Genomic DNA, 23,897 nt, shown 5'->3' on the forward strand with positions numbered 1-23,897 from the left:
CTTGAAATAGGAAAACATGCCCTCCCCATCACTACTAATGTCTTGCAGATTTTTGCGTCTTGAAATCTTCTCGCAACACTGACTGTTTCCCAACACACCTGCTGAAGCCCATGCTCAAACGCCAAGCAGGCAAGCAAACTTGACTTCAAACTTTCTCAAGCTCCCCCCGTCTTTGTGGCCTTTCATTTTCACCCAACATCTTAGCTTTGCTAGGAGTCAGTATGGAGTCCATGATCAAGACTAGAATTCTCATCCTGTCTGACACGCGTGGGATGACCATGGATGGGAAGTTACCTCATCAGTCTGCAGATGTCGCCATCCACTGCGGCGACCTCACGACAGAATCCAAGTTGGACGAGTTTCGCGCTACTCTCCAGCTCTTACGAAAGATCAAAGCCCCCTTAAAGCTCGTCATCGCCGGCAACCACGACTTCACCCTTGATGAGCCCATCTTTCGATCGAAAGCCGAAGAAGCCATTGCCCACTCCGATCGAAAGCTCATAGTAAGGACATATGGAGATTATGGTCAAGCCAGACAGCTTTTTACAGACGCTCGGGAAAACGGAATACACTTCCTCGATGAAGGCATTCACCATATCTCGCTCGCAAACGGATCAAAACTGACTGTTTATGCGAGCCCGTACACCCCCTCTCTGGGCGACTGGGAGTTTCAGTACCACCCAGACCAGGGACACCATTTCGATATCCCGGATGGCGTAGACATCGCCATCACGCATGGGCCACCTCGAGGCATCCTAGATAGGACAGACGGCCGTGAGAGGGCAGGATGTCCGGATTTATCCGCCTCTGTTGCCCGCTCGAAGCCACGCATACACTGCTTCGGACACATCCACGAGGGTTGGGGCGCCAAGGTGGTTGCTTGGAGAGAGAAGCTGAGCGAGAACCCTTCGCATCTGACCGACATAGACAACGACAAGTCTCATGTGGTGGAGCTTCTCAGCACGCTGAAACGAGGCAGGTTCGATGACGATGAGACTGCCCGGGAGAAGGGAGAGAAGGCCCGGTTGTATGCCAGGCAAAATTATTGTGGTGTAAGTCTGGGCCATGATGGCGAAGGCCAACAAACACTGTTTGTGAACGCGGCTATTGAGGGCAGAGACATGGAAGGTTCCCTTCAGTTACCATGGCTGGTCGATTTGGGTTTGAGCAAGGACCCGGGCGCCGAAGAACTAATGTCGAATAATGAAATGGACAATTAAATAATTATTTTGTCAGCTGTAACAGTCGTAAGTGTAAAGATATCCGGATATACTTACGTACCAGGGCTTATCTAAATACATGAAGCAACATGTCCATCGTGTACGGTGCCCTTACTTAAGTAACCACGGAGGGACCCCCCACCTAGTATTGCATTTCATCCCAATTGGAAGTATAAGCCAAGAGCACCTTCCTTTATCAGAACTTATCCGAATTGCTTCGTGATTTTGGGGTTGGTGGCCGTGACCAAGGCCCTGGAAGGGTGGCCTTGGGTGTTGTGGGCGCCGAAAGAAGCAATAACCAGGGTCTTCAGTGCTCACAACAGATTTCCCCCGAGTCAGGTTGCATTAGAGGACTTTCCCTCATCAACATCACTATCAACGGCAGCTATCCCATACTTTGCTTAGGGTGGTAATTCCATCTTCACTATCGAACACCACAGCAAATATTTACGGATAGGACGGCGGATGGTCCAACTGCAGGTTTGCTGATAAATCAACGCTGCGCGCGCGCGCTGTATAACTACGGGCAGGGACCCCGCGCGCGCCTTCCGTGCAGACCACTTCGCTTTGGGCTAGTTTGTTTTTCAGGCGCGCGCGGGTTATTCTTTCCCTCCCAAACCTCCCAACCCAACTTGACAGCAGCCACAGGTTACGTCTTCGACCTGTCATCCCGCTCAGATGGATCTGGACCATGAACCACCTCGTCAGACGGTACCCAGAAGGTCCAATGGCTGCTGGACCTGCCGCCTCCGGCGTAAAAAATGTGATGAGAAGCACCCTGCGTGTGACGCCTGCGCTGCGCTGCAGATCACCTGCTACTATGGCCAGGAGAAGCCGGATTGGATGGATGGCGGCGCGAGACAAGAGGAGATGGCCGAGCAGCTCAAGCGCGACATCAAAGAACTTCGTCGCCGCGGCGGGGAACACGTGTCGATAAGCAGAGCCACTGCTGCTGACGCTGAGGAGCCGGCCCTCGTCACTCGGATAATTAATCCTCCCTCCCAGGCGATGCCGGATCGTCCACATGGCGAGACGGCGCCGTCACCGTGCCCCGAGGCATCCGTACCTCCTCCTACTCACCAGCTCCAGCGTGGTGCGGCCTGCACGCTGCTTGCTGGCAGGCAAGCTGGCCACAGCATAGGCTTCGAACGCTCGAACACAATCCTCCTCATGTTCTACCTGGAATACCTGCTCACCTTCCTGTTCCCGTTCTACCGCCCTTCTATCCTCCAGGGCGGACGGGCATGGGTTCTGGAAATGATGATCAGCAGCCCGGTTGTGCGGCAAGCTACCCTATGCCAGAGCTCCTACTTCTTTTCTCTTGCGCAAAAAACAGGACATGGCGATGAGATATGGGATACAGTCATGACAAAGACCGGGGACGCTTTTCGAGTATTAGAGCGGTCGCTACAGGTGATCACAGACTCCAGCATCACGGAGCATCTGCACGGTGCCGTACGGATTCTGGCGAGCATCATGCAGCTCCAGCGCTTCGAGATCGCAGTGCTGAGCTTTCATAACTGCCAGTCACACTTCCACGCCGCCCTGGCCCTTTTCAAACAGCTCCTTGACAGCTCCACCGCTGCCGAGCCACCGGCCGGGCCTGCTGCTGGCTTTGACTCCCTCCTATGCCGTCTGGGGCCGCCGTCGTGGATGGAGCACGGGCAACTGCCCATCCCGAGCGCGGAACAAGCTGCCTTCCGCTTCTCGTCCACCCTCTTGATATTAGATGACATAATCGCCAGTACGGTGCTCCAGGAACAGCCTCAACTTTACGAGTACCATCATGACCTTTTGTGCAGCATCGATGATGGTGTTGCCAAACCCCGGATCGACCTGGAGGCCGTCGTGGGTTGTCAAAACTGGGTGTTGCTCCACATCGGCGAGATTGCTAAGCTGGACGCCTGGAAGCAGCAATGTAAGCAGGCTCGGGACTTTGACGTCCTAGAGTTTGTGCGCCGCGCCACGGCGATCAAGGACTCGCTCGAGGCTTGCCTCACACGGCTCGATGCTGACCAGGTCATGCTTCCGATTGAGAACGGCGAAAGCCTGCTGGACGTCCTCAACCCGGGCTACTGCCAGCAGCAGCCAAATACACCGACGACCAGCGAGAAATCATCCCTAGCTACCCGCGTCTGGGCCCACGCGGCACATATTTACCTCCTTGTTGTCATGTCAGGGTGGCAACCCGCTAGCAGTGCCGTGCGCTATCATGTCGGGCGGATCATCGAGCTGTTGACGCACCAGGTCTCGCCGCCCGCGCTGCTGCGCACAATGGTGTGGCCTTTCTGCGTGGCGGGCTGCCTCGCGGAGCCGGCCCAAGAAGTCCACCTGCGCGGGATAGCAGAAGCGCTACAGCCCCCAAGCGTATTTGGTACAGTCCGCAAGGCACTCGAAATTATGGAAGGCGTGTGGCGCAATAGGGATGGAGACGTCGCGAACCGCGACCTCGCCACGTGCTTCAGAAGCCAAGGCGATCTGGTGTTACTTGTCTAAGAGGAACAAATCATGTTGAATAAGTAACTCATACCAGCCTCGGATATGGCCATCTGAAAGCCCAGACGTATCCTTCCCGGGTTACACATGCTGGCCAAAGACACCCCTAGATCTTAACATAGCCCTTGCCCTTGACGAAGGTGGCCTGCCATGGCACATTCTCCTGGTGGTTCGCCAACTGAATATAGAACTCGCCATGTGCGGGCCCGTCCAGTTGCTGACCCTTGATCTTGCCGTCGGCAGTGCGCTCGTCTGCATAGAAGAATCTGGTCGATCCGGGAACATCAGCAAAAAGGACTTTTTCAGGAGCGATGCCTCGAACAATCTTCCCCCACTCCCTTTGCGAGATACATACCGGTACCCCTTGGCTGCAGACGTCGCGTCGGCAACACCGAGCCAGTACGCCGACGCGGACTTGCCCACGCCCAGGTCCACCAGTAAAGGCACAGGCAAGATGGCGACGTTCTGTATGTTACCGGTATAGATGAATGTCTTCTTGATATCCTTGGATAGTGTCTCCCAGCCGATCACAGCCTGCTGCGCCGCGACGTAAGCGCTGACGGTGTTTACCTTCAGGTCCGACTCGAATCTCGCGGCCGGGATCGAGAAGATGGAGTTGCTGTCAGGAGGGGGCGTGAGCGCGGGCGCGTTGTAGACGACGACACTGGGGGCCGCAGAGAATGCAGCCTTGACGGTGTCGAACACGGCCGGAATGGACTCTGGGTTCGTGAAGTCGGCCTGGATGGAGAGGTAGCCCTCGGCTGTCTTGGCGCCGGTCCCCTTTCTGGATGCGATGGCGACCTTGTAGCCGTTGCTGGCGAAGGTCTCAGCGACGGAGGCACCAATTCTGGGCCCGGCTCCGAGGATGAGCACTACTAGAGACATGGTGTTAAGATGATCGTTCTTGGTGGTGGTGGTGGTGGTGGCAGCAGAGTTGGGTCTCGAACGTCTCGGGATACAGCTCGTAAAGTAATTTATGATAATCCAGAGAATGACTAGATAAAAGTTGCTGTGGAGGGTTGCAATGCCTTTCTACTTATACCACAGCCAAAGTCTGCGTTTGTCCCCAAGACCTTCTTTGTAAGAGGCTTATAATATGAATCCAAGGCCAGCCCCTAAGAGGCTGCCCTCGCTAGTATCCGAACAAGACAGATGTAGGGAGATCGATTCTTTGCCGTGTCCAATCCAATTTGCCCACAATGGTATCATCATGCAGTCATATTAGGGCCCAACAGGCCGCGCGCGATCAAACAAAACGCAGCTTCGCGCACCCGCACTCCTCCTGAGCCCAGAAAACCTCAGACCCGAGTAGGGACCACCTCAACACGCCCGCGCGCGGCCCAGCTTGTAGCTTCCATAAACCCACTCCTCCTTGAATTTCCTGTCTCTTTTCTTCCTCTTTCTTCTTCGTTTTAGCGCGCGCGGGGCTTGTCGGCGAGGTGCTGCGAGGTGGTGTGGTGTGTGGTGGCACGTCGCGCGCGGGTGGGGTCTAGCCTAGAGCTAAAGACGGCCCGAAAACTTCATACAAAGTGCTTAGAATTTATGGTCATCCACTGCTCGCGCGCGGGAAAGGGAATACTCGCATCACTTTGTAGGAAATAGAAAGCCAAGGCTGGAATGGGATGCAGCCATTAATAATGCTGGCGAGTCGTTTGGCTCTCTTTTCCGGCCAGGTATCGGAGGATGTATTCAAGCAAAAACCCTGGGCATGGCGCCATCAAGACCATTTTTTATTCCAGCTCTTCTGGTCGGCGTGTTGTGCCTGTCTGTCCCCTTCTTCCTCCTGCGCACTACCCAGCTGCACACCAGCGATTTGAATTTTTGGCAAGCGGCCTTGGGAGAAAACAATCCAACAGACGCGCTGACCATGACTGCTTCTACCTACTCGGACCATAGTCCCTCCCGGCGGATGCCCGTCTATTTCCTAGGCATTGGCGGGCCGAACTTCATGGAAAACAAAAACCACCCTGCCTTCAAGCAACTGGGCATCGTCGGGCGCGAGATCACGACAAAGGTCAGGCCCAGAGCAGTGGTCGTCTTTTCTGCTCACTGGCAGGACGGCGGCGCAAGCAACAGGATCAGTATCAACACCGCTGAGACGACGGATCTGATTTATGATTTTTACGGGTTTCCGCAGCATTACTACGAGTACCAGTATCCGAACAAGGGAAGCCCAGAGATTGCCGAGAAGGTGATTGCGAAGCTGGAGGAGAGTAATTCCGGCATCGAGGTAGAGAGAGTGACACGGGGCCTTGACCATGGCGTCTGGGTAGGATTTCTCGCAGGTACGTCCATTAACTAACGTCATTTATGCCGAAAGCTTCTTCTGTTTTCTTTTATATGTCGCCAGTGCTTCGCTGCCTTTTTCAATATGACAGCTAATTGAAATATCTTTTTTCTCTGTATCGGCAGCGTTCGACCCGGAAAAGAATCCATTAAACGTGCCCATCGTGCAAGTCTCACTCATGGGCAACAACGACGCGATGCAACATTACCAGCTCGGCCAAGCCTTGGAGAGCCTGCGAGATGAAGGGATCTTGATCGTCGGCGCAGGCATGGCTGTCCATAATTTGCACGACTTTCGAGCTTCAAGAGGGACCGGGGCGACTATGCCGTAAGTACAAATCATCTTCCACGCAGCCTACGTACTGGCCCGAAGAAAAAAAGAAAGAAAGAACGTCCTCGAGCTCAATTCAATTGCATTCGTCTTGGGCTCATTAATGACCAAACACGCGTTTCCAGTTACTCCTACAGCTTTGACGAGGCGCTCAAGGAAGCCGTCGGCTCGAGGCCAGAGGAACGCCAGGCGGCCATGTCGGCTCTGCTGCAGCGCAGTGACGCCAGAAATGCCCATCCGACTGTTGAGCACATTCTTCCGATCTATGTTGCTGCAGGTGCAGCAGGCTCGGAGGTCGGCGAGCAGCTGTGGACTCTGCCCGAGGGAAGTTTGAGTTGGGCGCAGTATCGATTTGGTGGAGTTGCAGAGTGAGGTTGGGTCAATGAATAGCTGGAGCCGCCAACTGTCTGCCGGGGCTGGGCCATCGGGCCTTGTCGCCGGTTCAAGCTACTCGGATTATATTGTTGCTTTGCATTCTACCAAGAAGGTCAATGAACATGTGTAGTTTGCAGATTCGAATTGTAAATGACAAGATCTCGTCATCCAGGGTCGGGACTCACTTTTCAAATATAGGATCTAGTCACGATACATAAGAGGGTTGCGCTTGTTTTCAGTTGTACAGTAGTACAACAGTGGGTATTCCGTCTCGTCAACATAATCTACCATAGTACAATGGTGTATAAAAGGCATGGGAGATTTGAACGCATTGATTGGATTGGAGGTTTCAAATGTTTACTACTAAGATCACTGCTATCTTAGTTATACTGCCCTCAACTCATTTACAAAGTTGTTCATCAATCCATATACTACCAGAGATGAAAATTGACAAGCTTGTATGTCAAATGCTATATACTACGGTAGACCATCACAGGGGTTCCGAGTAGCCACCTCTGCTGAGTCATCCCGCCAAATTTGCTTACGTACATGGCCAAAACACCCCTGAACACACCAAAAAAAACCAATCCAAAGCAGGACCAAAGTTTCGAAGCAATCATCAAAATTCTCGATGGCTTCAGCTAACACAACGCAAAAAGGATCTCTCTCGCCGGGAATTGAACCCGGGTCTCAAGCGAGTGCTGTTCTATGTTTAGAACGTGACAAGCTTGCATACTGACCACTATACTACGAAAGACGTGTTTTGATGAATTCCTTGTTGAGGAAACGCTCGACGTTGTGCGCCGAGTGTAGTGGGTCTGCTCCATTGTTGAAATTTTCTGTTTTCTCGGTCTTGATATAGCAATTTGGCTAAATCAATTCCGAAATGGACTTGGTATAATGCAATGGGAGACGCTATGTATAGTAGAGGCCCATTTTTAAGCGCCATTTACCGTCCAACCCTACTACGGGGGGCGGTCTTGGTGCTGGTATGTTTTCAAGGCCCTAGGCTCCCACGGTTGCATCGGGCATGTAAGTACTTGTAGCTCAGAATCAAGCATACGTTTCAAATGACTCTTCTTTATTCTTCACCTGAGTACTCTCATATTGTTGTCTACGCTCATGTACCGCCTGCCTTTGCTCCTTACACCATGCTACCCAGTCATGACTCCTGCTTCAATAACTTCTCATAAACCCACCTGCCAAGACGCACACAGTTCTCATCCACAAACCGAGCAGTAAGATCCGCCGCATAGATCGCAATCGGCCACCACAAACACGCAGCCAGAAAAATACCAAAGCCATACTGCCAGTCGCCCTCTTTCCCCGTGAGGTCGAGCGTCGTGTGCGCAAAGCTCAGCCCCAGCGACCACAGCAGAGGGCCGTGGACCAGGTAGAGCGCGTACGAGATGCGCCCCATGTACTGCGCAAAGGAATTGGTAAAGAGGATCTGGAGGAAGGGGAACTGGTCCACGACGAGCACGAGCAGAGCTGCGCCTGTCGGCACCAGCGCCTGGTCCCGTAGCGTCTCCGGCACCCACGACACGAGCGTGACGAAGCCCCAGGACTGTTTGGACCCGAGGAACGCATCCGGTGTGCTGAGGAGCCAGAGGCTTCCGAGGAACGCGGCCAGGCCGAACACCACCCCGCTGACGCCAGCACAGGCCCGTGCCGTCTTGGTGACAAACTGTGCTGCGAAGCCCTGCCGGACCCGGGCCCACATGGGCAGGACAGACGTGTCGGCAGAGTCGGGCCCTGCGGCGTATTTCGCCCTGATCTCGTCCATCTCGAAGTGGATGTCGCAGATGAGCATGCCGCACAGAAAAGGGTAGAGGGCCCAGTAGCCAAAGTTGTACTGGAAGTAGACGATAACCCCGAGCGCGAAAAACATCCTGACCCGGTTGCGTATCCTGGCAAATGCCGTCAGGAACAAAAAGACGACAAAGGAGCTGCTGAACTCCATGGGCAGCGTCCACAGGTTTGGGTCGTATGGGTTCAGGTACACCCTGGACTCGCCTCCCTGCGCAAGGCCCTGGGAGATGGGATTTGTCGCTTGTATCTCGGCATCCTTGAAATGCCACAGCTGGTCGAGGAGGTTGTTGGCGTGCGGCACTGTTCTGGTCGGTACGGCAACGCCTTCCAGGCCTTCTGAACCGAACCAGCCCGGGTCCAGTTGTATTATGAGGGCGCTAAGCAGCGTGATGCAGGCCGCTGGTAGGAAGAGTCGCGAGTGTCGGCGGAAGACGGACGAGGACAGCGTCGCGCCGATCTCAGCGTAGCGGCCTTGACGGGCCAGCTTGATCGGCTTGTGGGAAATCGCATAGCCCGATACGACAAAAAATATTCGCACCTGGGGGGCCCCCGAGATGAAGAATCGGATGATGGGTAGTCGCACGAACCATGCTGTCTGGTCCGAGTTTGGGTTCCAGCCCCCGTGGATCTTCCAGGAGAACCAGACCAGGCTGGAGTGGTGGAGAACCACAAAGAAAGCAGCAAGACCGCGAAGACCGTCTAAATCATGATGAATGAGAATGGTTTCAGGTTAGCCACCGCATCTGTCAAACAAAAGTTCACGGCTCGCCCCGAGTGGGTTTGAATTCATAATAACACAACACAAATACATACCTAGCCAGGCTGTCGGATGTACTTTTCTCGGTCGGTGGGGTGTTTGATCCAGGAAACTCGGCAGCAGGCAATGCAACGGCCCAATATGTAAATGTCTCCCCACACTGCTTTTCAAGCGATGCAACAAGCCTCTCGCAAGGATCTTGCAATCTGTCGGTTCTGCGTAGATTTCCACATCCTCGAGATTAATATCATTCACCTCCTTTCCTTCCACGCTCTCGAGAGGGACATATGGAGTGTTGTCAGAAATATCACTGGACCCCTCTGCGTGCTTTGATGCCCAGGAAGGTAACATGTTGGCGGCACGATCCGCTTGGACAGGACCATTGAATGGCGGGAAAGCTGCTCTGAGAAAGAGTCATAAAGCACCAAAGAAAAGTTCGGGAAATTCCGTCCAAGGGGCAAGTAGGAAAAGGAAAGATAGATAAGTTGGTGAGAAAGTGCTTTTCAGTTACTTGGCCCATTCATTCGCGTACTGTCAAAAACCCCCTTGGCAACACCCCTTGGGGCACTTGTTTCCGGGCTCACTCTGTTTTCAGCCAGAAGCCATAGCGCCCATTCCTCAGGGACGAACCAGAGCACATCTCCCTTTGGGCAAGGCATCTCTCCACGCAAGCGCGGCAGTTTGCGCTGACGATCTCATTTACTGCACATTCCATGTCTCAGATTTAGACGTTCTGACGGTGTACTAGTAACCTGGCCTTGACAGGGGTGGGGGTTCGCCTCCCTACCACCTCGAGATCCCGTTTGCGGTTCGTTTATGGGAAGTGGTTTATCGAAAGCAGCTTTAGGGTATGACACACCAAGTTGTCTGTGACAGCCTCGATGGCGTATCATGACATGGCTTATGAACAACATAGATAGTCTCATTGAAACATGATCTCGGATGCTAAGTAAGAACACATAGGAGAATATGGCTGGATTCCCTCATGTGAAGTAAGGAGAAAGCATGCGACATGGAATTCGGTAGGATCAAAGACCTTTCCTTGTATCGCAAGACGTCAGAAGGCAAGTTCTGGAACCAGTATAACAAGGTCAACGACAATGACTGTCACAACATGGTGTTAGGAACCTATGTTAAGCGACCGGCCCAGACTCGTCCGTAATCTTCTTGGTCCGCTTTTGCCTTCGCTTAGGTTGAAAACATGACGCAGTCTATGCTTCCCCACGCGCTGTTTCCACGACCTTGGGAGTCAGAGACATACGCGTGAACTCGAGCCTTCGCGTGTGACACTCCGAACAACGTGGAGCGGCCAGGTCATCCCAGTGTCCTTGATTTGTCTCAGTAGCTGAAGCTTCTTTTTAGGGAGGGGTGTGCACGCCAAGCACGTGCCAGGTGATTGTGTAAAATGACTTGGAATTCCAGACAGGGAAAGGGATGTACAAAGTATGGCACCACCCTTTTTTCTTCTCTCTCTTTCTTTGGGAAAATGCATTGCATGAATTCATGCGTCTGAGATGGATTATGGGTATCTTGCTCGAGACCAAAACTAAGTACTTAGATCAGAATCATTGACTTGTATTGTTGTTTTTCCTCTCCAACCTTCATGTTGTGAGACAGGCATGATGGTTGTAATACAGCCCTATAGTGATGATGAGGGTGTGAGAGGTCGAAAAGTCGACCCTATCGGGCTGTACACAACGGCCCGTGCTACAGGCTACAGTAGAACGAAGAGCAGAAAATATAATAAGACATTACACTACTTTTTATTTACTTTGTCTGAATTGATAAGACCACCCCTACTTTGGAGGATAAACTTGCATAGCTCATACAATAACAGCAAGGCGAGGTTTTGCCACAACCGGTTTCGGCTGTTTTTTATTTCTTTCTTTCGACGATTTCCTGACGCACGACAAGGCAATGTTCGAGTCGACTTCAAGAGGGAAGACTTCAGAGCTTAGTAACAACAAAAGCAATGTCGAGATTAAGAAATGTCAGGGTAATAAAAGGAAGATTTTCTGAGTTGCTATGATCTCAGGCTCATGTATGATCTGTATGGCAGGAAAATGTGAGTGTTGAAGCAATTAGTAATTGACCCGCCTTCCCACTGAGCTGCTCTTTGTAAGAGGTGACTGAAGAAGGGCAACGCAAGACAGAGACAGCGACATGTGTCTACGACGTCGTATGTGTGCCTAAGAGGAGACAATCGTGAAAGCGGATTCCATAAACAAAGGAAAGCTCGTTTCAGGGTTAAACTTCTTTGTGTTTGAGGACAGATATGGAATGAAACCATTCCACAAGCACTCAACATGCTGCACTTCTTGTTATAAGCATGTAGCTTTCCGATATCTCCGAAGGTCGGTCAAGCATGACTGATGAGAGACTGAAATAAATGCTGGTGACGCCTGGCAAAGTGCCACAATATTGAAGCAAAAAGCAGGAGACTAAGCAGTACTAAATCGTTTATGCTGTTGAGAGGGGCTGTCATTTTTTGCATCTTGCTAGTGGACGATTAAGCAACAACGGAATGGAAAGGGGAAGAAACACGGCGAAATAAGAAGAAGAAGACGAAGAAGAAGGAGTGTGACCGAATTTACACGATACTTTGTATGAAACGAGAGCGAGATGGCATGGCGGGCCCGAAGTGGATTGCATGTGGCTAATATGCGCCCACAGCATGTCCTCAAAAGTAAGCTGCAGGCTAATTCCACCCAATTTAGATGCGGTTCGATATGCTCCGAGTAGCCAGCCATATGGATACAGGCCAGCCTGGCCACTCAATGTCGATGTTGTAAATAATAATGTGACCAACATGTATCATCTTCTTCGTGGCTAGAATAGTTGCTACATCAAAATCTATCGCGCACACACGAAATGGACGAGACTTTGAAGGGCCAACTGCCGACGCGGCGAAAGGACAGAGCACAGCTCATTGAAACACACAACGCATATCTGAAAAAGCAGGATCAGAACCGCGGCGCAGTACGAGCTGTCAAGCAGCCCGTCGCCTCTGAAGCATACCCGCCCTGCATTAAAGCCCTCAACGAACTTAAGATTGTACGTCTTCGTGAGCTGATGTCTCTACATGGGGAAGACTTTATTAAAGGGCCTCTAGATCGCATTGAGTGAGCTTCGTATTGAGTCTCACCACCGTGAAGAAGCGGTGATCATCAAGACAATCAGCAATGCATATCGCGGGGCGGCCTCGGTGTCGCTCGTGGAGGACGAGCATGGAACTGTCGAAAAGCTGGCAATGTACAACCAGAGCGACGCGTCTATACTATCTGCCCTACCGGAAGGCTGTGTGCTCGCTGTCAAGGAGCCGTACTACCAAATCGACGGCATCGAAAAGGACCAGTATATAATCTGCGTGGACCATCCATCTGATGTCGTGCTGCTGAGGCTCAGTGACCCGATCATTCCTCGCTCCTTGAGGGTCGGATTGGACAGGACGGCCGAGGATTGGAAGAAAGCGGGAGACGACGCCTTTCTGGTGAAAGACTTTCCATTCGCGGTATTTTGGTAAGGATTTCAATTTTCCCCCTTTCTTTCTTAAGCTCGCGACCGTTCCTCGGTATTTATGTCATTGCCTAGCCAGTCGGGTTTAGCAAACCCACATGCTAATGAAAGTTGGTCATCAGCTACACCCAAGGCATTGATATCAGCAGTAATGAATCATCTTTACAGCAAAACCTCATGGCTAAAAGAGCCGGTATCAATCTTGCCCTCGCAAGATATGATCATGCCAAGCACGACGCGCTTGCATCTCTAACCGGCGCTTCCAGTGACTGGAAAGCTTACCTCATCGCCGGTCGCGCAGCGTACGGTCTTCGAGATTATCAGACCAGTCATGAGAATCTCAAGCGAGCCCTGGAGCTCAACCCAGACGGTGTCGGGGTGAAACGTGAGGTCGACCGGTGTCTATCGCGTCTTTCAGAGCAAAGCCGCGGTTCTTTCGATTTCAGACAGATGTCCGAGTCAATTCATGCCCAGAGTGTCCATCTGGACAGCGCCACTTTCACTGCTCGCACCAAGATTGCGGCTTCGTCGTTGCACGGCCAGGGCATCTTTGCCAAGGAAGACATCAAAGCTGGCGAGGTGGTGTTTGTCGAAAAAGCCATGACCATGCCTCATCAGTACGAGACGTCCCTGGCAGCTGCTGCGCTTTACGCCATCATGGTCCGGCAGCTGTGTGACAACCCCCCGCTAGCCAAGGACTTCTTCAGCTTGTACGGAGGCGACTATACACGATCAGGGCTCGAGGGCAAGATCATCGACGGTACGCCTGTTATAGATGTCTGGTTGGTGGAGGCTATCCGACGGAACAACTGCTTCAGCGCGCCGCGGTCGACTCGCGACGAGACCAGGCCCGATGTGAAGGGCGTATCTCAGACGAAAGGGTTCTGGGCATACGCAGCTCATATGAACCATTCCTGCGTGCCAAACACGGCCCGCAGCTTCATCGGGGACATGCTCATCTCGCGCGCCAAACGGGACATCGCAGCGGGCGAGGAGCTGCTGCAGAACTACACTAATATCAAGGCCCATTACGGACGGAGGCAAGGCGACTTTGGAATCTGGGGGTTCCAGTGCACATGTGAACTATGCCAGGACGAGTCACGGTCGACGGACGAAAATAGTGCGAGAAGGGAACGGCTACTTGCACAGATTGAGAAGTTGGCCAACAAAAAGCCTCCCAGGGGGGTTGTCCCGGACGCTACCATCCGCTCGATGGAGCGCTTGACGAGGGAGCTCGAAGAGGCGCATGAAGCGGATGTGTATGATGAGCTGCCGCGGCTGATGCTGATCTACCCGACACAGTGGCTATTGGAGGCGTACAAGGGGCGTAAGAACCGTGCAAAATGCGTTGCATCAGCACTCCGAGTGCTGCGAAATTTCGGGTTCCCAGTCAGTGACGGCGAGGATCCCATGACACTGTTCCAAGAGCACGGGAATAGGCCATCTGTCCTGACGATTCATGTGGTCACCGCTTTGAGGGACGCTGCGAGGGATCTCAGTTCCATTGGAAGAAAGGATGCAGGAAAGCAGTTCGAAAAGGCTGCAAAATTTGCCTATATGTTACTGACAGGCTTCGAGGAGGACTTGGATTTGCTGAATGAGCCTTAGGTATGTCATGCAGGTGGTCAAACTTGGCCGCAACGCATCGATCAGCTGGACTTGTACTCACTCAAGGCAGATAGATGGGAGGAGAAATGATATAAAATGATCCATAGGACTTGATAAGACTTGACACAGAATCCTCAGAATCAAAAGAGCAAAGTCAGGCAATGGAACATGCAAGATTAGAATTAACTTGCGAGATGATATTTGACTTAGTTATGGATCAAAGGGTATTCGGGTAAGCGGCATGAACCGCTTATGTAAGAGGGTCAGGCTGTTCCATAGCGCCGTAAGCCAGGCTCAGGCTGCCGTATTTATATACGGCGGAGATTTCGGCCATCCCATTAAACTCCGCTTATCCCTTCTATGACTGTCAAACCTCCCCATCGTCACCCACCTTGAGAGTCTCTGAAAGTCCGGCCCAAGTTCGTCCTGCCAGCAAGTTTCCCACAGAACTGATCTAATGGATATAAGCACTCAAAATGGACCAAAGGCGTTGAGATATGAGCAGGGCAAGTGGGGAAGCGCCTGCGCCGTCTGCTCGTCGGCCAAAGTGCGTGCCAAAACTTGACCCTCCTCCGTCCTACCTGAACACTTCATGAACACATCACACACTCACACTCAGTAGGCTAAATGCATCAGAAGCGATAACTCAGCCGGTGCCCCTTGTGATAGGTAAAAATCAGCTGCACTGAATGCCTAATCTGAAGAACCAAATGTCTAACTCTTTTAGGTGCAAGCGGCTGTCTAAGGAATGCACAGATCAGGTCCATCTCCCGAGAAAAAAGCGGACGACGAAGAATACGTGAGTCTGCGTCCCTTGAAGCTTATAGATATCCATCACTTTAACGTGTCTACCCTACTTGCTGACCTGCACTGGCCTGACTATAGACGGACAGCCCAGTTGGAGGAGCGTCTCAACGGCCTCGTCGACCTCATCAGAGCGTCAGGGGAGTTTGCGACGACCGCGCCCGCGAGACAAACCCCCTCCCAATCCGAGGATATCCGAAGTGCGTCAAGATTTGTGAGAGATTGACCACGATTGCTTCACAAAAGGCTAACTTTGAAGAATATAGGCACACCAACAGACCCATCACCAAGCAATTCCGGCGGGGGTAGCCATGATATCATTCACGTCCCGCCGGCCTGGAATTCTTCTTGTCCGCCGCGATGTGTCTGCTGCTCTGTACATGGCGAGGTCAACATGCCCAAGGTCTCAGACGAAGATCTCCTTGCCTTTTACCAGATGCGACTCACGCCGCAGTTCCCATTCGTCATCATACCGCGGGGAACCAAGGCTGATCAACTGAAAGCTGATCGACCATTCTTGTTTGCAGCCATCAAAATGGCAGCGTCACTTTACGACGTCAGGTCGATTCGTGGCCAGATGTATCAGCTCGTGGACCGGGTTACTAAAGAGCTGCTCATCTCGTCGACAAGATCTTTGGACCTACTTCAGGCCATACTGGTCATGCTCGCCTGGTTTCATAACCACTGTGTCATGCACGGCCAGCTTTCCAGTCTGATTCATCTGGCCCAGGCGCTCGTGGCAGACATGTGCTTAAACCAGGAACCTGTGGTTCAGGAGCGGACGAGTGTCATGGTCCTGGCTCCGCTCGTGCCACCGCCAAGAAACGCCGATGATAAACGAGCAGTGTTGGGTGTCTGGTTTCTCACCTCATAGTAAGTCGTCACTTTCCAAGAATCAGACTATACAAATTACGATGAATATTAATTCAAGGGCTTAAAGCCTACACACTTCACTACAGAAACTCCTTCCGATGAAGTTCTCCAAATACCTGAAAAAGTGTCTGAGGGAGTTGGAGGAAGCGCCAGAGGCTGCTTTCGATCAACTTCTTGTTCATCTCGTCAAGATCCAACACCTCACGGAGCAGGTTCACAACTTTCTCTCCAATGAGGACGAAGATGAAGATGTCCTTAGCGCGTATCGCACACCAACCTTGGCAGGTCAGAGCGCCTTTGAACAGGAGCTACGAAGACTGCAGCAGTCCCTGCCTTCGACCTTGAAAGATAATAGTGAGTTTTCTTCGAAGGAGGTCTTACATCCTGTACTATTAGTACTAACGCATCATCTCCCGCAGAATTACTGAAAGTGCATTACGCATCAGCAGTCCTCCGCATCTATCAACCACCGCCGGTCGAGCTTCCACTTCTTCAGAATCTGGCCGACTCATTCGCCACTATAAGTAATGGCAGATTCTCTACCCTTGATGTGTTTTATCGTGCTCGAGCCGCCCTCCAAGGATTTTTTGACACATTTCTTTCTCTGCCCACAGAGTTCTACACCTTGATGCCGATTTACACCATGCTTCACATACTCTCGGGTGTTACGATGCTTGCTAGATGGGCCAAGGTGATGGGGCCCGGACGGACTCGTTCCTCCAGAGCTCCACCCGACATCCTCACTCCGCAGAAGGTAATATGGGACCCCTCGGCGCGGAGACCAAATCCTGCTACTCTCTTTGGGGCTGGCTTCCCTGCCCCGCCCTCCTTCGAGGAAAGAAGCACCACTTGTGCTACTTCGAAATCACCTGCAGGAGAGAGAACGGCAGCTCCAACATGCACAGACTCACCCTCGGCCAGCAGCGGCCTGCCCTCCCCAGCCGCTCCCGCCAATGCCACGAATCCTGTGGCAGTCAGGTGCCGCCAAGTACCACCACTCATCACAGACCCGGCACAGATCCCCGCCTGTCACATACGCGAGACCTCGGACCCGAATATCCCACGCGCCGTGGCGACACTGAAAGCCAAACTCCACTCGCAGCCTGGGCTGAATCTCGACATTGTGGGCCTCTTGACAACCTTGGCCCAACGCTGTGAAGAGGCACACAATGAGCTTGAACGGTATAACGGCGGCGTGTGGCAAAACGACATCTGGTGTGTTTGTGCCAAAAAGGTCTTGATTGCCCGTGCCAAGCTGGAGAAATTCTCCGAAATCATGGCTGCCGGCGGTGTCTCTGAGATGCTGCAGAAGTGCAGCAACAACGAGAGCGGCCACGATGTGCAGGCAGGTGATGGTGCAGCTCCTCCTCCTCCTCCTCCTCCTCCTCCTACTACTACTACTACCACAAATGCAAGCAGAGGCCCCAAGGCGCCGGTGGTGGACACTTGTGGTGCTCCTGAGCCGGTGGTTGAGGAGGCTGCCCAGAGCGCCGTGGAACATCAGGCCATGTATGATGAAGCTATGATGAACGATTTTTGGATGGACAATGCCTTTGACTCGCTGGATCCAAACCTGTGGCCTATCGACGACGGTGACTGGGGACTATCGCTGCCCCCTGAAGCCACTCAGGACCCAGGCTATCTTTTCTCGTGATGAATGCACTAGTGGAGGAGGCAAGGAGTTGGTGGTGACTTGCTGTGTATGGATAGCCCTGGCCCTGTACGGCCCGCAATATGGATTACATATCAACGTCCGAAGTTGGGCAGCCCTGGGCTCATGATTTTCATTCTTCACAGCGGGGCTCGATACTATTCACCCTCGGCGCTCCGGGTTGTCGGGTATCTGGAACTCGTCCATATCTTGCCCAACCATCAAGCTTGTGCTTGATCTCGGCCCTTTTGTCCAGACTCAGTTGACTGACGTACGGTGAGTGATGTGTCTGGTCGCTCGCTTAGATGCACGTTAAAATGCTGCCTGATTTCGGAGACAATATTATCCTAAACCTGTTGTTCTTTTCTCTCGCCTTATCTGATTGAATTATGCTGCAGATGAATTGATAACTTCTGAATTGGTCTCGGACTTGTTTGGACCTATCTACAAGTTGTTTGTTCCGAAGAGACCAATGACCTCGTGTCCATTCTTCCACAACCTTCACTCCACCTTGAGGTTGTCAACTTTTAAAAGGCTGCCTAATGGATGAGTTGATAACTTGTTCCGCATTGGGACGTTGCAGAATACACTAGCCCGTCCGTTCAAAGCACCGACTTTGCTGAGCCGCTGCTATGCTCATTTTGGTACAGCCGGTGCGGTAATAACGGATAGATGTCTCCCCCAGAGGACCGGCCTGGGGTCTCACTGCAAGTGACGTTCGGCACCCTATATCCACACAAAGCTTGATTCTAATAAGCTTACGGGGCGGCTGCGGCGTTCTTGGCACGTCACTTGTAACGACAAACGTACCATTGCTATGTACTTTAAGTCTCACTATATAGTTCAATAGCAGAACACCAACTCAAGGAAGGATGAATGAAAGAAAAATTAATTAAAAAAAAACCCCCCGGGCACTTTGCAGATGGAATATGTATTTGGACGAGGCACAGCAACCAACATGTAAAACACAAACCCATGTGTCCATCGCGTCTCACTCACTTCCATCCAACGAAGGTAGTTTAGTGGACGCCACGGCGGGATATTCTTACATTCCTGATTGGGGATGATGCACACCGCATTGTTTAGTTTCTAAACTGCTGCCTGCTGGTCGGTATCTTATCCGGGGAGGAGCTGACCAATTTGTCGTATGCAGGCCGTTGGGGGAGGGAGGGGCAAGCAGAGGAGAAGGAGAAAGAGGAGGGTGACAGCACTTGAGGCTGTTGGGACAAGGGGGGTTCGTTCAACCCAGCCTTTCTGCGACACCCATATCGTCATGGGTGCCGAATTTGCCACGAGACCAATGGAACGATCGATGATGATCAGGTGTTCTAGAAAATTCCCAGGTCCTTTGTGGAGGTTGGTTGAGTGAGGTGATTTTTCTTCTTTGTCTCCCTTATCTAAAACCTAAAGTTTTCGTCAATCAATTGATCTCAACTTATATAAACACTCAAGCTTCCTTCAATGCATTCATACGCCGTGCCAATTCTTTTGTGAGTCAAGACTGTTCAGGTCAAAGGAGTCGAAGAGCAACCTCTCAAAGTTTAGTTGCCCGAGAATCCAGGATCGCATTAGTCTGGAATCGCTGTGACCATGAACGAAAAGCACAGCAGCGATGATACAGCCAACCACGGCTCGATGGAGCTGCACGATCGTGCGGCTGGCATCAAGCCGCAGATGCGCAGGCTCCACGACCCGGCCGTGACATTCGAGGAGTACATGTTCTACGCCGAGCGGGCGCGCCTCGAGGAAGACGCGGGCGCGCTCCACAACACCCCCGGCGTCACCTTCAAGTCCATCTTCCTCCCCTCGGCGAACAACAAGAGAAGCATCGGCGCAGGGGCCGACGGGGCCTGGTCAGCAGCTACGGAGCTGAATCTGTCGGACCCCAAGGTGCGGGCTGCCATTAGCGACCAGGAGTGGGCGAATGCCAGCCGGGCGCTGCGGACGGCGTCGGCTGCGGCGTGCTTTTACTTGATCACGACGGATATCCTGGGACCTTTTGTGAGTCAAGACTATTCCCGTTTGACGATAGAAGAAAAGAGAAGGGGGGAACAAAGCGACAATGATAATGTTGTCGTCTGATACCAATCCTTTACTAATCATAAATCTTGAAAATGGTAACAGGGCGTCGGATTCGCCTTGGGAACCATGGGGTGGGGAGAAGGGTTTGGCTTTTATACTCTCTTTGGCATCATGACCGGATTGTAAGTGCAGACGCAAGACATTCATTTATTGCGATTCACCGAGTCGCAGCCCGCTGATTGCATTCATATACTACCACAGCTCCGGTTATCTCCTTTGGAAAGTCTTCATGAACCGTGCCAGTTTCGATGAGGAGGACGAGTTCATGGAGATGTCTTGAGCCTCTCTCCTCTTTGGCCCTGGCAGCAGGCCTTGCCGCGTCCCATCTTTCGCATTTCACCCAACGCCTCGTCATCGGGCTCGGAGTTAATGGATCGGTATAGACTCCGTTGTCTGATCCTGAGCAAGTTTTTTTTCGTCCTACCCTTTTTTTTGGGGGGGGGGGGGATTAATCGTCATGCATGGTGGTTTTTTGCTGGTTGTCACATTATTATTGTCGACTTTGACCACCTTTACTTGCATACTTCGGTAGGCGGGTCTTAAGGGCTGTGTGCGAGGTAACACAGCGGCGTTCTGTACCTTTCCTCTCCCCTTTTGTTCGACTTCGCGAGAGATACCTCGTCTCCTCTGCTCGAGGGGGCCTATGATCTTACAATACACGATTAGGAGTCGGCTTCTGGAGTCGCAGGTTTTGATTTTGATTTTTATTACACCCGAGCTTTCGTCTCTGTTCTTTTTTTCTCTTCGTCCTTCTTTTCCTTTATAGTACTATATTCGGGCCGGAGGTTATTCTGTTATTTGTTTTACTTCCTCCCCCCCCCCCCCAACACAGCATTAGTTAGGTCTCTTATCGTTTCCCCTGCTTTATTTGTTTCCTGGTCTTGCACAATGATACCTGAGTGGATTTCGAGATCGGAGGATAGGTTTCCCTGTTCCTTTCCACAGGATGCGCGCCCAGTTCCTGGGGTGTCGAGAGTTGGAATCAGTCGCATTCGTTACATCTGTTTATCAAATATATACCACTACTACCACCATCAATCATTGTTCCCCAAATAGTCTTTCTTGCCTCTGCCGTCCGTCTATTCCGTAGACTCCGACTAACCTGGCATTCTGATCTATCTGTCCAGAGGAGACTACTATTCCTTTATATTCACCAATGTCTCACGCAGAGAAGGTACTCGCTCATAGCCGTCAGCAGATTCCACACCTCCTTCCTCTTCATCTCCTCCTGCAGCGCGATGCGCTCCAGCGCCGACCGCCCGTTGAAGTACTTCCAGAACACAGGCCAGTGGTTTGCCACCTTCTCGTCCCAGTCCTCCCCCCTCGCGGCGGCAGTAGCGGCGGTACCGCCGGCCTTTCCCTCCTTGCCACCCGCGCCGGCCTTCTTGCCAGCGTCCTTTCTCGACCCTACAGACGGCTCTGTCCGCCTCTCCCTGAGCCGGCGGCCGATCGCACTCAGGTACAGGCTCTCTTTGCCTGTTGTCTTCTTGGCATCGAGGATGATGTACGGGCTCAGGCCAGCAAGGTGGGCGGCGCCGTTGACGCTGGGGTGTTCCGTGGCACGGGGAGAGGCCTTGCGTGCGTGCGCTGTGGCCTTCTCAGCGAGTTCCCGCGCCGCCTTGTCAGCGATGCGCTCGAGGCGGGCCTTCTCGGCGACCTGCTCGGCGAGTGTGGGCTGTGAGTGTGGGCGCGACGCACTGGGGGAGCTGGGCGTGGGCGTGGGCGGCTCTGGGGTGTCGGTGCCACGAGGATCGACCTCGCGGAGCAAAAAGGCTGGCGGGGATGACGGCGGGGAGAGGTCGGGCTGCGGGGAGTCGGCGGCACCCGCTCCCAGGCCGCGTGCCGACATGTCGGCGATGGAGAGCGCAGAGAGGTCCGAAATGCTCCGGTCGAGGCCGCCCGCGTAGCTCGCCGTCCTCTGCAGAGTCGAGGTCGAGCTTGCCAGGTCGGTGCCGACCGCGCTTCCCGCCATGCCCGAGTTGGTGCTCCCGCGCCTCTTGCGCTCCCCGGGCGCGTGAGCCAGCTCGTCGGTGGCGGCAGCCTGGGCCTTCTTGGCGCGGGCGACCTCTTCGGCCTCGAGCGCATAGTCCACCTCGTAGATGATCTCGGGCCAGACAATGACGTATGTAAACGTGCAGAGCTGCATCACCCAGCCGCCACGCATAAGCCAGGCCAGCATGTGGAGATAGTTTGGGCGGAAGGACTTGGACGGGCAGAACCACTTGTAGGGCTTGGGCGCGGCGGAGAGGTCGGAAAGGAAGTTGGGAAGAGCAGGCGCAAAAGGGAACTGACGTGCCCATGCGGCGGACGCGCGTGGGAGTGTCTTCATGTCTGCGTTGGGCGACAGGACATAGACGTCCCGTGCGTGCAGGGGCGGGATGGCAATGGCGCGCCGCCAGAAGATAAAGTGCTGGGCATATTTGCGGACTTGACCGAGAGTGAGGATGTTGTTGGTCTGTTGGGAGACCTGATGGAAGGAGATGATGGGCTTGGAGTGTCGGACGAACTCGATCATGGAGAGGGTCGTCTCATCAGGGTCGGCCGAGAGCTCAGAGATGATCTTCTTGTCATCGCCCATGAGAAGCAACGCAAAATTCCTATCTAGGTACTGAGACTCGTCGAGGGCGTCATTATTATGGTCGCCTACAAAAGAATTGGCTGTTGTGATCCACAGGCCGCGGCTATCCTCCTCACGGTCGACGGGTGGGAGATCAGCGATGTGGAAGGGCACCGGGATCTGTACCGAATGTGTGATGGTCCCCTCGCCCGTCTCGAGCTGGAGAGCGGCGATCTTGTTGTGCGAGATGGCCTCGTACAGGTCCTGCATCGATGCGGCCAGCGAGGAGCTCTGCAGGATCTCCTCCCACAGCTGGCTCATCTTCCTCCTCTCCTCGCGAGCCTTGTCCTTGAGCAGCAGGATCTTTTTGGATTCCTTCCAGACGAAGTCGCTACGCTGCTGGACGTATTTGTAGGCCTTGTTGACCTTGCGGATGATGTTGGTGTACATGGTGTCGATCAGGTCCCTGGCCTCATGCTTCTTTGGGTTGAGGATGAAGACCAGGTTGAACATGGTCATGTTGCTGATCTTGTCTTCTGTCTCTTCACCGGCGGTCGTCTTCTCTGTCATGTCCCTGGTCGTATCGATAGTCTCGGTCACGGAAGCCACATCATGGGCGGCGTCGCCTTCTTCTTTGTCATTGGCCTCGCCGCCGCCGCCGCCGCCCTCGCCCTCATCGTTTGGCGAGATCTGCTCGTCATCCTTGCGGGGGTTGGCATCCGCATCCTCGTGCTTGGACTTCTCCTGTTTCTTCTTACTCTTCTTCTTCTTCCATATGCCATTCTCGGGCTTGTGTATAGGATATGACACAAAATACAGCGGGTCGAGCGATATCTGGAAGAGCGTCTTGTGGTAGGCTCTTGCCGGGGTCAATATGCTCTCGAGGTCCTTGGTGGGGAATCCAGCAACATGCTCCCAGGGAACGATCTGGGTGCCACCATCGGTGATGATATGGTCATCCTGGTTCCATGATATGAGATCGGAGATATTCAGATTGTAGGGCGTCAGGCCATCGGTGGCTGCTGCGACCTTGTCGAGCAGGATGTCATCCTCATCGGCGCCCTCGTCATGGCCATCCTCGTCCTCGTCCTCTACCTCCTCACTGCGTCGCTCCGCAACAGGTACAATGTGAGGAGGGTAGTGAAACACGAACCTGGGGCCGTCACGGTTCCTGTTTATGACGAGGGCCACGCCCAGGAAGTTTGAAGAGTTTGGGAGGACCGGAAGAGCCATGGTCGATGTGATGAATCACAGCCGCGTGTTGATGGTCAGCCAGCTGTCCTGGTCCCCTTGGAAACAAAGAGACACAGTCTTTGGTCGATCACATACAAGGCTGCTAGGCCTCAGATGGATGGTTCGTATGCCTGTTGACCTGTTGAGAGAGCTTGGCTTTCCATGTTGCGACACATGATGACGACGACCCTGAGCTTGAATGCTTGGTGAAAGCGGCTCGTGGCAAGGCCGTCGCGCCTCAAGCAGGGGCAGAAGAGAGGGCGCAATAATGAGAAACAATTTCTCGAATATCAAAT

General features: G+C 53.0%; 9 protein-coding genes and 1 non-coding gene across 10 annotated transcripts; 6 read left to right on the plus strand and 4 right to left on the minus strand.

The window, feature by feature from the left end:
- Positions 1 to 230: 230 nt before the first annotated feature.
- On the plus strand, positions 231 to 1,220 carry M406DRAFT_263875 (Metallo-dependent phosphatase; the record flags this gene model as incomplete). Its single annotated transcript, XM_040917620.1, has 1 exon — positions 231 to 1,220. The coding sequence occupies one exon, from the start codon at positions 231 to 233 to the stop codon at positions 1,218 to 1,220; it is 990 nt and encodes a 329-aa protein (XP_040773254.1).
- Positions 1,221 to 2,228: 1,008 nt separating this feature from the next.
- M406DRAFT_264737 (uncharacterized protein) lies at positions 2,229 to 3,716 on the plus strand (the record flags this gene model as incomplete). The annotated part of the gene is made up of 1 exon (XM_040917687.1): positions 2,229 to 3,716. One exon carries the CDS (start codon positions 2,229 to 2,231, stop codon positions 3,714 to 3,716), a length of 1,488 nt encoding a protein of 495 aa, XP_040773255.1.
- A 106-nt stretch (positions 3,717 to 3,822) lies between these two features.
- Positions 3,823 to 4,717, minus strand: M406DRAFT_347430 (uncharacterized protein; the record flags this gene model as incomplete). The annotated part of the gene is made up of 2 exons (XM_040922295.1): positions 4,072 to 4,717; positions 3,823 to 3,982 (listed from the first exon to the last, which is right to left on the minus strand). Exons 1-2 carry the CDS (start codon positions 4,599 to 4,601, stop codon positions 3,823 to 3,825), a joined length of 690 nt encoding a protein of 229 aa, XP_040773256.1. The 5' UTR covers positions 4,602 to 4,717.
- Positions 4,718 to 5,583: 866 nt separating this feature from the next.
- Positions 5,584 to 6,705, plus strand: M406DRAFT_264836 (Extradiol aromatic ring-opening dioxygenase; the record flags this gene model as incomplete). The annotated part of the gene is made up of 3 exons (XM_040917698.1): positions 5,584 to 6,001; positions 6,129 to 6,330; positions 6,459 to 6,705. 3 exons carry the CDS (start codon positions 5,584 to 5,586, stop codon positions 6,703 to 6,705), a joined length of 867 nt encoding a protein of 288 aa, XP_040773257.1.
- A 665-nt stretch (positions 6,706 to 7,370) lies between these two features.
- On the minus strand, positions 7,371 to 7,465 carry M406DRAFT_t104. The gene has a single exon. It is a non-coding gene; the product is annotated as a tRNA-Asp (tRNA).
- Positions 7,466 to 7,870: 405 nt separating this feature from the next.
- On the minus strand, positions 7,871 to 9,223 carry M406DRAFT_46697 (uncharacterized protein; the record flags this gene model as incomplete). Its single annotated transcript, XM_040924310.1, has 2 exons — positions 7,871 to 8,357; positions 8,430 to 9,223. Coding segments are annotated over 2 exons (1,281 nt in total), but the record flags the coding sequence as incomplete, so codon positions are not given.
- A 2,925-nt stretch (positions 9,224 to 12,148) lies between these two features.
- M406DRAFT_264894 (SET domain-containing protein) lies at positions 12,149 to 14,401 on the plus strand (the record flags this gene model as incomplete). Its single annotated transcript, XM_040917702.1, has 3 exons — positions 12,149 to 12,331; positions 12,390 to 12,796; positions 12,916 to 14,401. The coding sequence occupies 3 exons, from the start codon at positions 12,149 to 12,151 to the stop codon at positions 14,399 to 14,401; spliced, it is 2,076 nt and encodes a 691-aa protein (XP_040773259.1).
- Positions 14,402 to 15,599: 1,198 nt separating this feature from the next.
- M406DRAFT_72297 (uncharacterized protein) lies at positions 15,600 to 17,732 on the plus strand (the record flags this gene model as incomplete). The annotated part of the gene is made up of 3 exons (XM_040925536.1): positions 15,600 to 16,078; positions 16,146 to 16,432; positions 16,498 to 17,732. The coding sequence occupies 3 exons, from the start codon at positions 15,600 to 15,602 to the stop codon at positions 17,730 to 17,732; spliced, it is 2,001 nt and encodes a 666-aa protein (XP_040773260.1).
- A 1,587-nt stretch (positions 17,733 to 19,319) lies between these two features.
- Positions 19,320 to 20,091, plus strand: M406DRAFT_332664 (uncharacterized protein; the record flags this gene model as incomplete). The annotated part of the gene is made up of 3 exons (XM_040920775.1): positions 19,320 to 19,730; positions 19,854 to 19,933; positions 20,013 to 20,091. The coding sequence occupies 3 exons, from the start codon at positions 19,320 to 19,322 to the stop codon at positions 20,089 to 20,091; spliced, it is 570 nt and encodes a 189-aa protein (XP_040773261.1).
- An 870-nt stretch (positions 20,092 to 20,961) lies between these two features.
- On the minus strand, positions 20,962 to 23,610 carry M406DRAFT_46827 (uncharacterized protein; the record flags this gene model as incomplete). The annotated part of the gene is made up of 5 exons (XM_040924314.1): positions 20,962 to 21,126; positions 21,223 to 21,486; positions 21,769 to 22,926; positions 22,978 to 23,430; positions 23,464 to 23,610. Coding segments are annotated over 5 exons (2,187 nt in total), but the record flags the coding sequence as incomplete, so codon positions are not given.
- Between the last annotated feature and the right edge of the window lie 287 nt (positions 23,611 to 23,897).

The sequence above is a fragment of the Cryphonectria parasitica genome (genome assembly GCF_011745365.1).
Source record: "Cryphonectria parasitica EP155 unplaced genomic scaffold M406scaffold_7, whole genome shotgun sequence".
Taxonomy (NCBI): Eukaryota; Fungi; Ascomycota; class Sordariomycetes; order Diaporthales; family Cryphonectriaceae; genus Cryphonectria; species Cryphonectria parasitica.